We start from the raw sequence: 13,365 nt of genomic DNA on the forward strand, positions 1-13,365 counted from the left end.
GGCCATGGTTAACTGCCATAGGAGTGTCTGCTGGCTTACATTCTAGTAGTCCAGTTTCCGCGAGGATGTCCAAGATATACTTCCTTTGTCGCAGAAAGATCCCATTAGTTGACTTTAGAACCTCAATCCTCAGAAAATAATTGAGATCACCCAAGTCCTTCATCTCAAATTATTGGAATAAGTTCTTCTTTAAATCCTCAATTTCTTCTAGGTCGTCACCTGTAATAATCATGTTATCAACATAAATGATTAAGCATGTGATCTTGTCACCCTTCTTCTTCTTCTTCTTCTTCAGAAATAGAGTATGATCTGAATTGCTTTGTGTGTATCCATAACTGCTCATTGCTCCGGCAAATTTTCCAAACCACACTCTTGGGGAATGCTTTAATCCGTACAAGGTCTTCCTTAATCGACAACCTTCACCTGTCTTGAATTCCCCTGCAAAACCCGGAGGTGCCTCCATATACACTTCATCTTCCTTCTTCAACTCACCATGAAGGAAGGCATTCGTCACATCGAACTGATGCAATGGCCAGTCCCTATTAGCAGCAACAAATAGCAATACTCGAACAGTGTCCATCTTGGCTACTGGCGAGAAGGTCTCCGAATAGTCCACTCCATAAGTCTGAGTGTAGCCTTTCGCAACAAGCAGTGCCTTGTACCTTTCTATCGAGCCATTAGGTCGCCTTTTGATAGTGAAGACCCATCGACAGCCTACTGGTCGCTTCCCTTCAGGCAGAGCACACTTCTCCAATGTATGGTTTCGGATCAGCGCATCTATCTCTTTCATTGCTTCCTTCCAATGTTTGTGTCTCATAGCTTCTTCCCATGTCTGTGGTATTTCTTCTTCCTCATACAGTGCATTCTCGAAGGCCTGTGACATTTCTGATAAATGGTCTTTTGCTAGATTCACAATAGAGTAGCGGCTTTTTCTGTCAATTTTCTCCGGTGTGTACCTTCTTGGTGGAACTTTTCTGTTTGACCTTGGTGGGAGTATGTATCTCCCAGTGTCAGGGTCAACTCCTTCGACCTCGAGCTCATCAATTTCCCCTTCTCCAGCTTGGGTTGAATTTTCTATCTCCTCTGTACTCACAGTGTTAGCCAAACAATCATCTGTATCCACAAGAGTACTTACATTGGATATCCTTAGCGGAGAAATGGTAGAGACGTTGTCAGACGATAGACTCTATTACGTCATAGACTTGCTCAGCGGAAAAGCTTACTGTTTTCTCTGTTGGGTCTGCCTGAAGATTGTTTGGCGTTGGCATTGGTATTGAGATCCAACTTAGCGGGTCCATATTGTTTGGCATTGGCATTGCCATTGGAAAAGCTTACTGTTTTCTCTGTTGGGTCTGCCTGAAGATTGTTTGGCGTTGGCATTGGTATTGAGATCCAACTTAGCGGGTCCATATCGTTGTTATCCCTAGTAGTACTATTCTTCCCCTGACCGCTAAGGTGAGTGAAGAAATACTCGGATTCAAGAAAGTTGCAGTTCATTGTAACGAACATACGGTTTGACTTGGGATCAAAACACCTATACCCCTTTTGGTTTACCCCATATCCGACAAATACACATTTAATAGCACATGGGGACAATTTAGTTCTTTCATGTTTGGGAATGTGGATGAAAACAGAGCATCCGAAGACGCGAGGTTCAAGGGTCAAGGGTGGATGAATCTTTGTGGGGGTGGATAAGACTTGCAAAGGAGTTTTGTGATTGAGAATGCTTGTGGGCAGTCGGTTTAGGAGATAGGCTGAGGTGGCAATGGCTTCTGGCCAGAAGTGTTCAGGGGCTTTTGACTCTATAAGCATGGAACGAGTCATTTCGAGGAGAGATCGATTTTTCCTTTCGGCCACACCATTTTGTTCAGGAGTGTGAGCACAAGTAGTTTGGTGTATAAGGCCTTTGTTTTGGAAGAATTGTTTCATATTAGAATTAACGAACTCTCCACCATTATCTGATCGAAGAACTTGAATGGATTTGTGAAACTGAGTTTGGATAAGGTTATAAAAATGGGTAAAGTGCGAAAAGACTTCTGATTTATGTTTCATGAAATATACCCAAGTCATGCGGGTGCAGTCATCTACAAAAACTAGACAGTATCGAAGACATTGCCAATAACTGGTGCGGGCCCCCAAACATCGGAATGTACCAAGGCAAATAAGGATTCAACACGAGTATTATTCAAAGGGTAAGAGTTTCGATGACTTTTGGATAAAAAACAAGTTTCACAATGCATGTCATGCTTAGGAACAATACAAGGAAATAACAATTTTAAGTAACCGATAGAGGGATGACCCAAGCGTCGATGCCAAAGCCAAGCTTTCCGGTCAGCTGACCCGTGAGTTAACATGGCAGTTCCTTTTTGAGCTATCTCATCCACGTAATAAAGCCCATCGCATTCAGTGCCACATCCAATTATTTCTCCGGTTCGAATATCCTGCAACAGACAAAGTGTGGCTTCATTAGTAATGTACAATTTAACTCCTTCGTGACATGACTGATGGACAATAGTTTATGAGACATCGAAGGAATATAAAGACAGTTCGACAATTGCAGGGTATGTGATATATTCACAGTCCCTACTCCCTCAACCATTGTAAATTCCCCATTGGCAAATTGAATATGGGATTTATGAGGTTTCTCAAGTGAAATGAGGTCTGAGGCATCGTAGGTAATTGTATCGGTTGCCCCGCAGTCAAATATCCACTTATCATTTTTCTCGAGAGCACTAGACACCTTACAAGCAACCCCAAGTTTTTTGAGTGGCTGAAACCGATTTTTACATAAAAAACAGGTATATTCAGAATTTGCGGAAATATTTGGGCCTGATTGAGGTTTACCAACTGGATGGGGTGTATTTTGCAAAGTTCCAGAGATATGGGGTGTTTTCTGAAAAATAACAGGTAAGTGGGGTATATTTTGTGATAAAGACTTTGTTTGAGGTGTTTTATGGGAAATCTGCGAGTTAGAGGGGTTTTTAACAAGGGTTCTCCCAATACCTGAAACCGTAAGGCTCGACGCCGCTTCTTCCACCATTTGTTCCTCACTCCAATCGCCGACGATACTACCGCTCCCACCGGTGACGAGGTTTGCAGCCCTAGTTTTGTTGACCGCTGGGCTTGTTGCGACCTCTCGGCTTTTGTCGGAGGCTGCGTTTTGGTCTCCTTTTCGGACTTCTCCAGTCACCGCAGCTGCGTGTCCTCCACCGTGGTTCCAGGGAGTTCGAGGTGGTGGCGGCGGCGGCGGCGGCTTCTCATGTTTCTCTTCCCACCAGTCGGGGTAGCCAATCAACTCAAAGCATGATTCTTTCGTGTGCTTTTTCTTTTTGCAATAGGAGCACACAAGCTTCGATTTGTCTTCATCGTCGCGTTGGTTGTTGTTTCGTCGCCAATTCCCGCCGCCTCGATTACTACCCCGAGAGCCGCCGGAGTGACCCTGCTGTCCGGAGACGGCGAGTCCAGCACCGATTCCCTCCATAGGCATCCCACTGCCGCCATTCTTACTGGTTTGTAAAACCTGGTATCTTGTTGCCTCTCTGATGCACTATTTATTAGCACTAAAAATACCTGCAAGCATACAGGGTAGATCTAGTATAGCTAAAGGTCAGTACCGGATATCGAACACAGGGAATAAGATTGCAACTGGCTATCATATACTAAGCGTCATATACTATTTAGAGACACGGAGAATTTTGTTTTTGTTTTTATAAACTAGACATAAATATGAACAAATATAAAAATAAAATAAAATAGACAAAGCAGGCTAAAGAATGTAGAGTTTTAGGATACGACTACTACGACCTAGTGATGATTGATCTCACAAAACCTTTACCTATAAGTGTCTCCATGATTATTAGGAAAGTCGTGATTCTAAGATAAGCCCTCTCTCGAGTGCACTTATCCAGTAGATTAGACTCTAACTATCAAAGTCTCCTTCCAATAGATTAGATTCTAACTCCTTATGGTTCCTAAGACTCAAGCCCTCACAAAGGGTCCCCTCTCTCGAGTGCAGATAAACCTATGTGTTGTACTCGTTCCTTTTACCACGTAAAACTAGCTATCTCTCGATTAATCTAGTTAACGAACATAGTTCTAAAGTTGGCCAGACAAAAGAACAATAAAAGCACAAGAACAAGCAAAATAATCACAAGAGCTAGGAAAAGGTTCAATTCAATCAATCAAAACATATTCATAATAATTTTCACCAAACAAATCTACAAATGATGTTTAACTACTCATAGACAAGTAGTAAAAACAAGAATAATAGCACTAGATATGAAAGAAATCGATAGAACCCAAGGTTGAATCTTCAATCTTCAATCGTTTCTTGCCTGGATCTGCAGAGCTCCGCTCCAATGGAAGATGGATGAGTTATGTGTGAGAGATGGAGTGGAAGAATGTGTAGAGGGAGGAGGATTGGGGCTCTGAGATGTGGGAGACGAAAACCCTCGGTCTCTTTTATACCCGGGGCGGAAATACAGACGTAAAGCCTCGCAGAACACATCGCCCGGTCGGGCGATTTTAAGTCGCCAAAATGCCCGGTCGGGCAAATTTTCTGGAGTTCGCGACTAAAACGCCCGGTCGGGCGTTTTCCCCATAAAAATCGCCCGGTCGGGCGTTTCCTCTGAAATCCTCCAAAAGCATGATCTTCGTCTTCGAAAGGGCTTCGCGTGAGTATCTTGCACGCCCCCATCGGAGTCCGGATGAGAGAGTTATGGCTATTATACGAAAGTCGCGCATTGAAGCGCGGATGACTTGAATAATATAGTGGGCGATTCTTCCTTCAAGCTCGTTTTCAAGTCATTTTCACCTGTTTTAGCTCCAAACACTCGACAAACTCGTCAAAACACTAATTAGTGTATGTGTGGATAAAAACCTAAATTAAACACCTTAAATCATCAAAATCACCATCTCATTACCCACAACACCATCCTAAATTATGAGTTTGTCAACTCCCCCAAACTTGCATATTTGTTTGTCCTCAAACAAAACAAGAGAAAAACTAATAAAGAAACACGGATGCTAAGAACTAGACTTCATAGTTGCCTCAAAAATTGTAACAAGAAATAAAGAGTTTGACAAGAATACAAATCAAATCAAGCAAAGCTTATTAGTGCATTTTCATTACTAGCTCGTTGATCACCTTGAAGTACATGCGCTCACAAGTGTTTAGAAGTGTGTTTATCACTCACTCACAAAGTGTATATTGGAAAAAGTATATGCTCTCAGATCATGCAACATGCAAAGTTTACCATAGGTTTGCTCGAAGTCTAATCTCTCCTCTACTTTATGTGATTAAAATAAAAAATCCGAAAGGTCTTTATTTAAGGTTATAATGTAGGCTTTTTGGTAAGGTGAGGAAATATGGCTAAAAAGTGACTAAACCCAAACATAGCAAAAGTGATCAATTTCTACTACATCAAACTTAGCACCCCACCAACAATTCATATCTCAGTAAATTCTAGACTTAGTCTAAATTTCTTCTCACTTCCCAAATTCCTTTGATTTTTTTTTTATTTTCCCTTTTTTTTTCTTTTGCACATCCTCTCTTTTTTTTTTCTTGTGCACGGCCAATTATCTTATTCAAACCACAGATGTCTATGCACTTTTCACAAGTAAGCACACTACTTTTCTTTCTACCTTATCTCTCCGACTCTTTTCACTAGATATGAACTAACTTTCTTCAAGAGTGTATGAATATTCCCCTTTATTTAGCTTTCAAAGAAAAAGGCTTTAAAGGCTCAAAATGGTTAGCTAGGAAAAATATTTTGAGTAAGGTCAATAATTTGGATATATAAAGTAGCTAAGAAGGATGGCCTAACGTCCTCTTTTATCATTTAAACACTTTGCAGACTTAAGCAGACTATGAGCAAATTCTAGAAACAAATACATGAATACAGATAAATCACACAAGAAAGAAATCTATGGCTCAAGTCTCACAAGGTTTATGCAAGATTCAAGGCAAACAAGCAATTCATTATTTATGCACATTTTCACTAAACCTTCAAATCAATGCATCAAGTCAACTCAATCAACACAAACATTTAATCGTAGGCAACTCGGTCTGATGTTCCTAAACATGAGTATTTCTAAATTTTCTTTGTTATGCTCATGACAAGATTCACCCCGGGATTATTAAAAAAATTAACAAAAACAAGCAAAAACAACTAAACTCACGGTCCACCACTTCATCCCCCCAAACTTATTCAAAATTAAATTAAGAATAAGTTTGTAAAGTCGGTATGGACATGAGTAAACTAAGAAAACACATTAAACTAAAACAAAAAAGATAAAAATGATACCGATGTTGGGTTGCCTCCCAACAAGCGCTTGGTTAACGTCTTTAGCTTGACGTTCTTTGAAGCTCAAAAGTTAACCCCCATTCTCGGGATTTCCTTTAGGATGCCTTTTGTACAGGAGCGGAGGGTAATCCATTATTGTGCTCCGTGCTCTCCTCAAATAGCAACCCTTGTAAAAACAGATAAAGAGAAAAAAAAATCACAATAAAACTATACAAGATATTAAACTCTAAATTAGTATTATCAACCGTTCTACAATATCAGCTTAAAGCAATAATATTCCCCGGCAACGGCGCCAAAAACTTGATGCACTATTTATTAGCACTAAAAATACCTGCAAGCATACAGGGTAGATCTAGTATAGCTAAAGGTCAGTACCGGATATCGAACACAGGGAATAAGATTGCAACTGGCTATCATATACTAAGCGTCATATACTATTTAGAGACACGGAGAATTTTGTTTTTGTTTTTATAAACTAGACATAAATATGAACAAATATAAAAATAAAATAAAATAGACAAAGCAGGCTAAAGAATGTAGAGTTTTAGGATACGACTACTACGACCTAGTGATGATTGATCTCACAAAACCTTTACCTATAAGTGTCTCCATGATTATTAGGAAAGTCGTGATTCTAAGATAAGCCCTCTCTCGAGTGCACTTATCCAGTAGATTAGACTCTAACTATCAAAGTCTCCTTCCAATAGATTAGATTCTAACTCCTTATGGTTCCTAAGACTCAAGCCCTCACAAAGGGTCCCCTCTCTCGAGTGCAGATAAACCTATGTGTTGTACTCGTTCCTTTTACCACGTAAAACTAGCTATCTCTCGATTAATCTAGTTAACGAACATAGTTCTAAAGTTGGCCAGACAAAAGAACAATAAAAGCACAAGAACAAGCAAAATAATCACAAGAGCTAGGAAAAGGTTCAATTCAATCAATCAAAACATATTCATAATAATTTTCACCAAACAAATCTACAAATGATGTTTAACTACTCATAGACAAGTAGTAAAAACAAGAATAATAGCACTAGATATGAAAGAAATCGATAGAACCCAAGGTTGAATCTTCAATCTTCAATCGTTTCTTGCCTGGATCTGCAGAGCTCCGCTCCAATGGAAGATGGATGAGTTATGTGTGAGAGATGGAGTGGAAGAATGTGTAGAGGGAGGAGGATTGGGGCTCTGAGATGTGGGAGACGAAAACCCTCGGTCTCTTTTATACCCGGGGCGGAAATACAGACGTAAAGCCTCGCAGAACACATCGCCCGGTCGGGCGATTTTAAGTCGCCAAAATGCCCGGTCGGGCAAATTTTCTGGAGTTCGCGACTAAAACGCCCGGTCGGGCGTTTTCCCCATAAAAATCGCCCGGTCGGGCGTTTCCTCTGAAATCCTCCAAAAGCATGATCTTCGTCTTCGAAAGGGCTTCGCGTGAGTATCTTGCACGCCCCCATCGGAGTCCGGATGAGAGAGTTATGGCTATTATACGAAAGTCGCGCATTGAAGCGCGGATGACTTGAATAATATAGTGGGCGATTCTTCCTTCAAGCTCGTTTTCAAGTCATTTTCACCTGTTTTAGCTCCAAACACTCGACAAACTCGTCAAAACACTAATTAGTGTATGTGTGGATAAAAACCTAAATTAAACACCTTAAATCATCAAAATCACCATCTCATTACCCACAACACCATCCTAAATTATGAGTTTGTCACTCTCGCATTACCATGTTGTATGCATAATCCAAGGAGAGAAGTGGTTCCATCTTTAAGATTTCCTTCTTGATTGGTTCATACTTACTGTCAATTGCATAGACAAATTGGCAGAGTCTCTGGTCTTGTATAAACTTGTTGTGAATTTCTATGTCCTCTGGACATATCATCGGATTCCACTGCTTTTGATCGATTGAGATCCAAAGTTCCTGTAATATGCTCCATGTCTCCTCTAACGATTTTCTCCCTTGTCGCAGTATGCTTGCTTTGAAGTTGAGATCATATACCTGGATTTTATCCCCTCCGCTTCCATAAGTAACAGCCAATGCGTCCCAAATATGTTTGGCTGTTGGGTGTTGTGATACTAGCCGAGATTCCATATTTTGTGTTAACCATGTGAAAACACAATGGTCAGCCTGTTGCCAATGTGCAAAGGCTGGATCTGTTCGTGGTGGGGGAGCAGGCACTCCGGTCACGTGAGAGACCATTCCCCGACCACTTATCGCCGCCTTCATAAGTACCGACCAAATAGCGTAATTCTCTCCGTTCAGTTTGTCTCCTCCGATGTGGAGTGGCTGTGTGTCTATTCTGTATAACACAGCAGGAGCTACTGGTGGATTGGTTTGGTTTTGGTTCATCGCAAAACTATTGCGCATGAAATTGGCAAATTGTCGGGCAAATTCGTCCGCCATGGACGGGTTTGAAGTTTCTGATAATATCTTGTCTTCGTCTGACATTTTGATTTACTAGTACATGTACAAAAAAGAATAATGGAAAGGTAAAAAACGGGAGGGCCGAGAAAGGTATCAAGGACGATGATGATACCTTACCTAAGTCCAAACCCGCTCTGATACCATGTTCAATGGTACAGACGACATATTGGGAGAGAAAAGCAGTATAAGACAATGATTTATATTGTGTTTTATGATTATTCATTGTGTAATGTTCCCTTTAAATAGGGTGTAGAAATACAATGTACATGGTAAGCAAATAATCTATTCTAGGAGCAATCTTACATGTGCTAGATTTAGGTGATTGACTCCTAATTTAGGGTGATTTGATTCTAAGATATATTTCCTTTTCTCAACACATATATGGGAATGGGACCAAAACAAGGCATCCATGGAATGGGCATTAGTGACTCTTTGTCCAATTCATGATCTCCACTCTTAAGCCTAGTTTTTTTTCCTTTTCTTTTCCTTTTTGTTTTTTTTTCTACTCCATGTTTGATTGGGAAATTATTATTTTACTTCTTTGCTTTTAAATGAGTTCAATTTTTTGGAATTTATTCCTCACACTTATCTTATACTCCTATTGAAGTAGCTTTATATTTAGTACTAACTTGCGTGTTTAAATTACCTAGTGTTTCATCATTTTCATTTGACAACTGCCGGGACCTAATTTTAATAATATATTAAAATTATACATGCAGGATTGTCAACCTAAATAAAAGTATGTAGTGTAGATACGATGATTAATAGTAGTTTGAAGGAAATAATTTTTCAAGTTTACTTTACTTTTTATTTTTTCAATTTGTAAAAGCTTAATCAAGGTAGCTCAATCATTTCTAATTAAATTATAGTAGCTATAACTCGAGGAAATTATTTGAGATACAATGATACCAAAAAAGACCCATTATGCTTGTTTTTTCTGTATATAACTGGGCTATAGGCCCATAATTCAATGAAATTAATACCCAAGTGAAACTGGGTCGTAGGCCTACAATCTAGTGCATTAACACCCACAAAGCAGTCCCTTTGTGTACGTCCAATAAAATTAAAATTACATACATAAAACTAGCATGATTTCCGCACAAGGATGATACACATAAATAGAGAAAATAAGAATTACTAATAAAGAAAATATTTCATATTAAACTAGCCGAGATTATATTTGCTATCTTTGACAATTAATCTAGGGCAAAATAAGTCACTCCATCTCACTATAAGTGAGTAGTATTTCTTTTTTCTCATTCCACTATAAGTTAGATTTTTCATTTTTGGCACAAAAAACATATTTACTCTTACTTTATCTACTTTTTATTATTTCAATATGACTAAACATCATTTTCTTAACTTCTATGCCCAAATAAAATCTCACATATAATGAGATAGAGAGTAATATTATTAGTAATTGGTTGACTAGATACAACCTGATACTTCATCTCGGGATAATGTTACGTGAGATTTGTCGTGACTCGTGAGTATTGATTTTCTCCCTTGGAAAAATTAATACTCGAGCTAATTCAGTTTCAGATAATGTATAAGACAAGTTAATCTTGATTAAAAGCTAAGATTATTTAGAATTCGTCCAACCAAAACAAGACTAATAAAACCATATCATTTCCTGTATCCAATCAAATACAACAAATGGTTAAAGTAAATTTGTCATCGAACGGACAATTTGGTAAATATATATGGCGTAAAGCATAGCTGCCTAATAGTTAGGCCCATATTTCCAAATAAAAATCAACATCCACAAAAGAAGATGGGCCCAAATCAGTATTTGTGAGATGCAGGATAGTTGATAGAGACATACGCCCAACAAGATAGGGATGCATATCAGATTATTTATTACGCCATATTTAATAATTTTTAAAATTGCCAATTATAGCTATATATTTTCGTCAATTTGATATAATTATGACACAATCAGTATTATTATTTATATGCCCATAATGTTGGAGAATTACTCGTCATTCTCACTCACTCTTTAGAATCACCAAGTTCTAACCATTCTCTCCACCTCACCAAGTCTTTAGAATCACCAAGTCCTAACCATTCTCTCAACCTCACCAAGTCCTAACCATTCTCTCAACCTCCAAAAGGTGATAGTTTTCAAATTTTCATATACTTTTCCATTCACTAAATTCATCAATTTACAAAGTAATTAGTGCTAATTTTTTCTCACTCTCTAGATGTGGAAGCTTCACTGCATGATCATTTGCTTAATGGCTGCATGTCTTCTTGCAAGCAGCCTCAGTGTTCCATTCACTGAAGTTGCTAATGCAACTCAAAGACGAGCAGGTTTATATTTATAAGTAATTTTTTCGTCCGTGAATAAATGACTTACTTTGTAGGTGATTATATACACATAATTCCATTTCAGTGTGTATGGACGGCTCACTGGCTGACTACTATTACTCGGCCGGGTCAGGAGACGGGGCCAAGAATTGGCTCCTCTTTCTCATGGTTATAATTGATTTAAACTATTTTTTTCTTGAAATAGCATAATTTTAGGTTATGTCTGACTTTCTTTAATTATATAGGGAGGTGGATGGTGTGATACACTGATACAGTTGATGATTGCCACAGTAAACTGAATCAATCTATAGGCAGTAGCAAATTCCAGCCATTTAAAACATTCTCGGACATTCTTAGCCCAGACAGCCAAATCAACCCGGGTATATTTATATATATAGAGAAGCATTAATTAATTAATTCATTTTAATTATATTTAACATGTATCATTTTTAGATTTCTATAATTGGAATAGGATTTTCGTGGCCTATTGTGACCAATCATCATTCCTCGGTGACACCGAGTTTGATGGCCAAGTAAGTTAGTAATTCAAAACTTTGCAATAACTTTATTTAATTATTTATTAACATGACCCGTCATGTTGTACCAGGGACCGAAACTTCAATTTCGTGGATCCAGGATTTTTGATGCTGTTGTTGACGACCTTTTGGCTAAAGGGATGGGCGTTGGAGAGAATGTAGGTTCATTTCTTTAATCAATGCAATATTATTTAATATTTGTGATGCATCTAATTATAGTGTATTTATTTGCAGGCTATTCTTTCTGGAATATCGGCAGGGGGGCTTGCGACTATCTTACATTGTGACGGCTTTCGAGCACGTCTCCCCGATGTGGGCAGAGTGAAATGCCTCTCGGATGGGGGATTTTTCTTTCGAGGGTAAGAATCTCAAATTAATTACTTTTTGGTGATTTTTCGACTGCTACTTGATTTGGTCTTTTTTTTGTGTTACGTGACAGAGAGAATGTCCTTAATGCCGACTACAGAGAGAAATATTTTGCCTCCGTAATTACACTCCATGTATGTATCACTTCTTTGTAAACATATGAATTTCTTCAAAACAATTTGACATATTTGATTCATAAACATCAATCTCTTATTTATCGAATACTCCACTATTGTAGAATATATCCAGCCTCCTTCCCGTGACATGCACTGAGAGAATAGATCCGAGTTTGGTAAGTGACTTAAATGATTAGCATTATATTAAATTAATAGTTAATATTGACAAATATTTGGTAGTAATTAATTATTTTGCAGTGTTTCTTCCCCGAAAATCTAGTAAGAGACATTCAAACTCCAATCTTTATATTGGATAGTGCATTTGATGCATATCAGGTATGTAACTAAGTAGAATAATTTCTATAAACAGTAGTAATAATTTTGATAAATATAATGCGAATTTCATACTTATTTGTTTTAGGTGAGATTACGTTTGGTACCACCACTTTCTGATGACCGCATAAGATGGGATTTGTGCTTGGGGAATATCAGTACTTGTACAAGTACGGATAAACAATTAATAACTGGTACACTAATCTATATTTTTTGTTCTACAAGCTTGAAGTAATATTTTTTATTAGACAAAACTAATTAAATAATTGATTTTTGGAAACAGATTTTGGGGGTGCATTTTTAAAAGCCGTTAGAGAGATCTCAAATAATCCAACAATAGGCATGTTTATACATGCATGCCTCATTCACACTGTCTTAATTGATGGACGTTTTTGGACCCCCAATTCAACCATCAAATTGGGAAATTTGGTGAGTGCTCCACTTTATAATTCTGATAGAAATTGATTTTCTTTTACTATTATTTAATGTTTGAGAAAATGTTAATTTTACTTCTTTCCTTTCAAATATTTGCAGAGCATACAAGAGGCCTTTGCAAATTGGTACTTTGACAGAGAACCAGTTAGACTTATTACTACCGCTAATTTTTTAGAGATATGTACTAAGAAAAAAATGTTATGATCCAATGAATTATGCAATATGCACAGTTTTCTATAAATCAGGAGTACTGTTTTTGATACTCGATAATGTTATCTCGTTGTAGTTGTTAAACCGACAAATATATTCACAAATAAGAGCTACTAATCTTTATCAATTTTGTCTACGTAATCTGTACTTCACAATTTGGTGATCCAATAATCATATAAGAATGTTTTCTTTATTCCCAAATAATTTCCATCTTTATGTTATTATAAATTATGGGAATATTGAAATATTCATTCTTGTAATAGTATAAGAATAAATCATAATGGAGGCTGTTTATTATTTTTATGTTAAAGAGTACCCTTTAAATTCT

At 37.9% G+C, this 13,365-nt stretch overlaps 2 protein-coding genes across 4 annotated transcripts; one reads left to right on the forward strand and one right to left on the reverse strand.

The window, feature by feature from the left end:
- Window positions 1-2,023: 2,023 nt before the first annotated feature.
- LOC121746199 lies at window positions 2,024-3,660 on the reverse strand. The gene is made up of 2 exons (XM_042140126.1): window positions 3,004-3,660; window positions 2,024-2,441 (listed from the first exon to the last, which is right to left on the reverse strand). Exons 1-2 carry the CDS (start codon window positions 3,485-3,487, stop codon window positions 2,404-2,406), a joined length of 522 nt encoding a protein of 173 aa, XP_041996060.1. The 5' UTR covers window positions 3,488-3,660; the 3' UTR covers window positions 2,024-2,403.
- Window positions 3,661-10,688: 7,028 nt separating this feature from the next.
- LOC121746197 (pectin acetylesterase 8-like) lies at window positions 10,689-13,089 on the forward strand. 3 transcript variants are annotated; one of them, XM_042140121.1, is made up of 13 exons: window positions 10,689-10,845; window positions 10,936-11,044; window positions 11,127-11,209; window positions 11,287-11,421; window positions 11,495-11,574; window positions 11,649-11,735; window positions 11,812-11,936; window positions 12,017-12,077; window positions 12,182-12,235; window positions 12,318-12,395; window positions 12,481-12,586; window positions 12,676-12,821; window positions 12,927-13,089. In XM_042140121.1, exons 6-13 carry the CDS (start codon window positions 11,718-11,720, stop codon window positions 13,029-13,031), a joined length of 693 nt encoding a protein of 230 aa, XP_041996055.1. In that variant the 5' UTR covers window positions 10,689-10,845; window positions 10,936-11,044; window positions 11,127-11,209; window positions 11,287-11,421; window positions 11,495-11,574; window positions 11,649-11,717; the 3' UTR covers window positions 13,032-13,089. The 3 variants fall into 3 exon arrangements, with proteins under 3 accessions (XP_041996055.1, XP_041996056.1, XP_041996057.1); XM_042140122.1 differs by having other exon boundaries at window positions 11,514-11,574; XM_042140123.1 differs by lacking the exon at window positions 11,127-11,209.
- The last annotated feature ends 276 nt before the right edge of the window (window positions 13,090-13,365 follow it).

This window comes from Salvia splendens, chromosome 8 (genome assembly GCF_004379255.2).
Source record: "Salvia splendens isolate huo1 chromosome 8, SspV2, whole genome shotgun sequence".
In the NCBI taxonomy this organism is placed as follows: Eukaryota; Viridiplantae; Streptophyta; class Magnoliopsida; order Lamiales; family Lamiaceae; genus Salvia; species Salvia splendens.

What these genes read in the sequence shown, in the direction of transcription:
- LOC121746199 (XM_042140126.1), bottom strand. Translation starts at nt 3,487, where the DNA reads ATGCCTATGGAGGGAATCGGTGCTGGACTCGCCGTCTCCGGACAGCAG. An exon ending in GTCGAGCCTTACGGTTTCAG is followed by an intron (nt 2,442 to 3,003) that starts GTATTGGGAGAA and finishes TGTCTGTTGCAG; the next exon opens with GATATTCGAACCGGAGAAAT.
- LOC121746197 (XM_042140121.1), top strand. An exon ending in CCTCCGTAATTACACTCCAT is followed by an intron (nt 12,078 to 12,181) that starts GTATGTATCACT and finishes CCACTATTGTAG; the next exon opens with AATATATCCAGCCTCCTTCC. An exon ending in GGATAAACAATTAATAACTG is followed by an intron (nt 12,587 to 12,675) that starts GTACACTAATCT and finishes TTTTGGAAACAG; the next exon opens with ATTTTGGGGGTGCATTTTTA.